General features: G+C 47.4%; 1 protein-coding gene across 1 annotated transcript; it reads right to left on the reverse strand.

Moving 5' to 3' along the window:
* Nucleotides 1–286: 286 nt before the first annotated feature.
* LOC311233322 (ubiquitin-conjugating enzyme E2Q-like protein 1) lies at nt 287–760 on the reverse strand (the record flags this gene model as incomplete). The annotated part of the gene is made up of 1 exon (XM_084320284.1): nt 287–760. The coding sequence occupies one exon, from the start codon at nt 758–760 to the stop codon at nt 287–289; it is 474 nt and encodes a 157-aa protein (XP_084176410.1).
* Between the last annotated feature and the right edge of the window lie 1650 nt (nt 761–2410).

The raw sequence follows: 2410 nt of genomic DNA on the forward strand, positions 1-2410 counted from the left end.
ATACCCCCCAACCCCGACTAACACACTTCTACCTTACAAAAATAATGCACAAACCTAAGCTTAAAATGAGAAGTGATTTCCTTCTCATAGTCATATCACCTGTCACCTTAGTGACACATGCACAATGGACGACTTGCAATTAACACCAGTCCATACACCGGGTCAACATCTAATTTACAACCGCCGCAGAAGAAAGGGGCTGTGAGAAGCTTGGAAGGGGGGGGCACTGAAAAGGGAATTACAACTCACAACAGGAGGGGGGGAGTAGGGGAGTAGGGGGCGTCTCTCAGCCTTCGGACACCGGCGGGGAGGTCCAGCCGTACCTGTCGTGGGTCTTTACCAGGGACTTAAAAGCGGCCTCCGCTACCTTGCGGCTGAAGGCCTTCTTGGTCTTCCCAGTTTTCCTGCAGATTCGTCCCTGTCCTATTACGAGGCTTATGGCAAACTGCCTCATAATGGTCTCCGCGGTGTAGGCGCTGGACAACCCGCGCGGGATCAACAGCTCCATGCATATGGCCCCGCCTTCTAACTCCAGCCACGGGGTGAGCACCCGCATGAAAGGCGGAGAGAAGGGGAATTTATCGGGGAAAGAGACATTCAACAGTATAAACTCTGTGTTCGTTTCCTTCATGTCCTGCCATAATGCAGAGTCTACGTCTACCTGGTGAAACTTGATATTCCAGTCGAAGAGGTTGTCCTCGACCAGTTCCACCGTTATAAAGTTGTCACCTAGCCGCCGGATACCCTGGAGCTCTTTCATGAGTCTCCGCGTCCGGACCTGGGTGCAGTGTCGCCAGTGAGGTGCCGATGGCGGTGCAGAGGGTGCACTGGTCGCTTTCACCCTGGCGATCACACCTCCTGCCATTTGCTGTTTCTCCTTCGCCCCTTTCACCATCTTTTATTGGTCAAATCAATCGTGCATTAGTCAATTTTGGTGATTCGTTCCTATACAATTCACTTATGACATTTAAGTAACATTAATCAACTACAGTATCACGGAGACAACTACCTATTATTATCACTCTCCATTCCAGTCGATCATAATGTACATGACCATATTACGGAGTGCTTACCACCGTCAAGAAAGGGAGAGAAAGCGAGGGAGAGATAGAGAAAGCAGCAGGAGGGAGGGAGAGTTAAGGAGAGAGGGGCTGACGCACCGCTGAAGCACCACTGAAGCACCCCTCGTTAGTGTCAACATGCTGATGCTAATACTAATAACCATAAGGAGAGCAGTCAGTTTTTGTGCCTGTCCACCTGTGTGTTCGGCGTGCGACTTGGTGGAGATGTGTGCTCTACTGAGCGCACCTTTCTAGTTTGCAAATAATACAACCACCCTGAAATAAGCAGATGTGTCATACGCGCAGGAGGTCAGGTGCTAACAGGTAGGCTATTCAAACAAGCAGGAAACCGCAGACCCATGGCGCTACCTGCACATGCCTTCAACAAAACATCCCTGTGTTACACTCAAAAAATTTAAAATTTATAAATAACAAACAAAGTCAAACAGGTGCCCCTTACAATCTGATATGACTACTCACAGCTTCTACATCTACACTGCAGTCAAACGAAGAACTGCCAGGCCCACCACATGTCTACCCTAAAAAAAACTACATCAGGCCCTAACACACTACCTGTATTTTCTGGCACCCTAACCTACCTACCCTGAAGCTAAAGCACTGTAGACCTAACCCTCTTCAACCACACCTGCTACCAGCCAAAGATCATATTGACCACCCACCCGTCAAGTATATGGTATGATACAAGACAAGTAGATGGTACTAATCACTTCTATGACTGCCCCAGGAGTAAGTGGTACACAGGAAGCTGACAAACAACCAGAAAATAATGACACTACCTACATGTGGTGTCCACTAAACTATATAGTTTAACAGCATACAAGTAGTCAAATCAAATCACAAAAATAAGGGCATACTCACCTGTTTGAAGACCGGCTCAAGCCCCCACGTTACACAACATGTAACGATCACTACCCAAACTACAGCACCAAGACACACCATGCAAAAAAAACAACAACAAACAAATTCTAGGGGTATCTGTTTTCCAATTCACTCCCGGACGAGCGCCCAATTGTTACGACCCTGGCTCAAAGGGAAGCAACATTAGTGCACAGAGACATCAATGGTCTGTGTTTAAGCCAAAAGACTATTCTAATTATGATAACTAGCTCAACTAAAGATCAAAAATGGTGGAAGGGTAAATACACTGTTTCAACAATCTCTTCTAGCAACCGTGACCCTGCATGTGTGGGTGAGGAAGTGACTTTGAACCTCCCAGCCAGGTGTCCAATTAGCAGCAATCAGCCAATTAGCAGCAATCACCTGCATGCACAGTGACACAGGAGTAACCAAGATCATGGTACATAACAGTAGGGGAGGACATGTCCAAC

The sequence above is a fragment of the Notolepis coatsorum genome, assembly GCF_963971535.1.
Source record: "Notolepis coatsorum genome assembly, chromosome: 8".
Lineage (NCBI taxonomy): Eukaryota > Metazoa > Chordata > Actinopteri > Aulopiformes > Paralepididae > Notolepis > Notolepis coatsorum.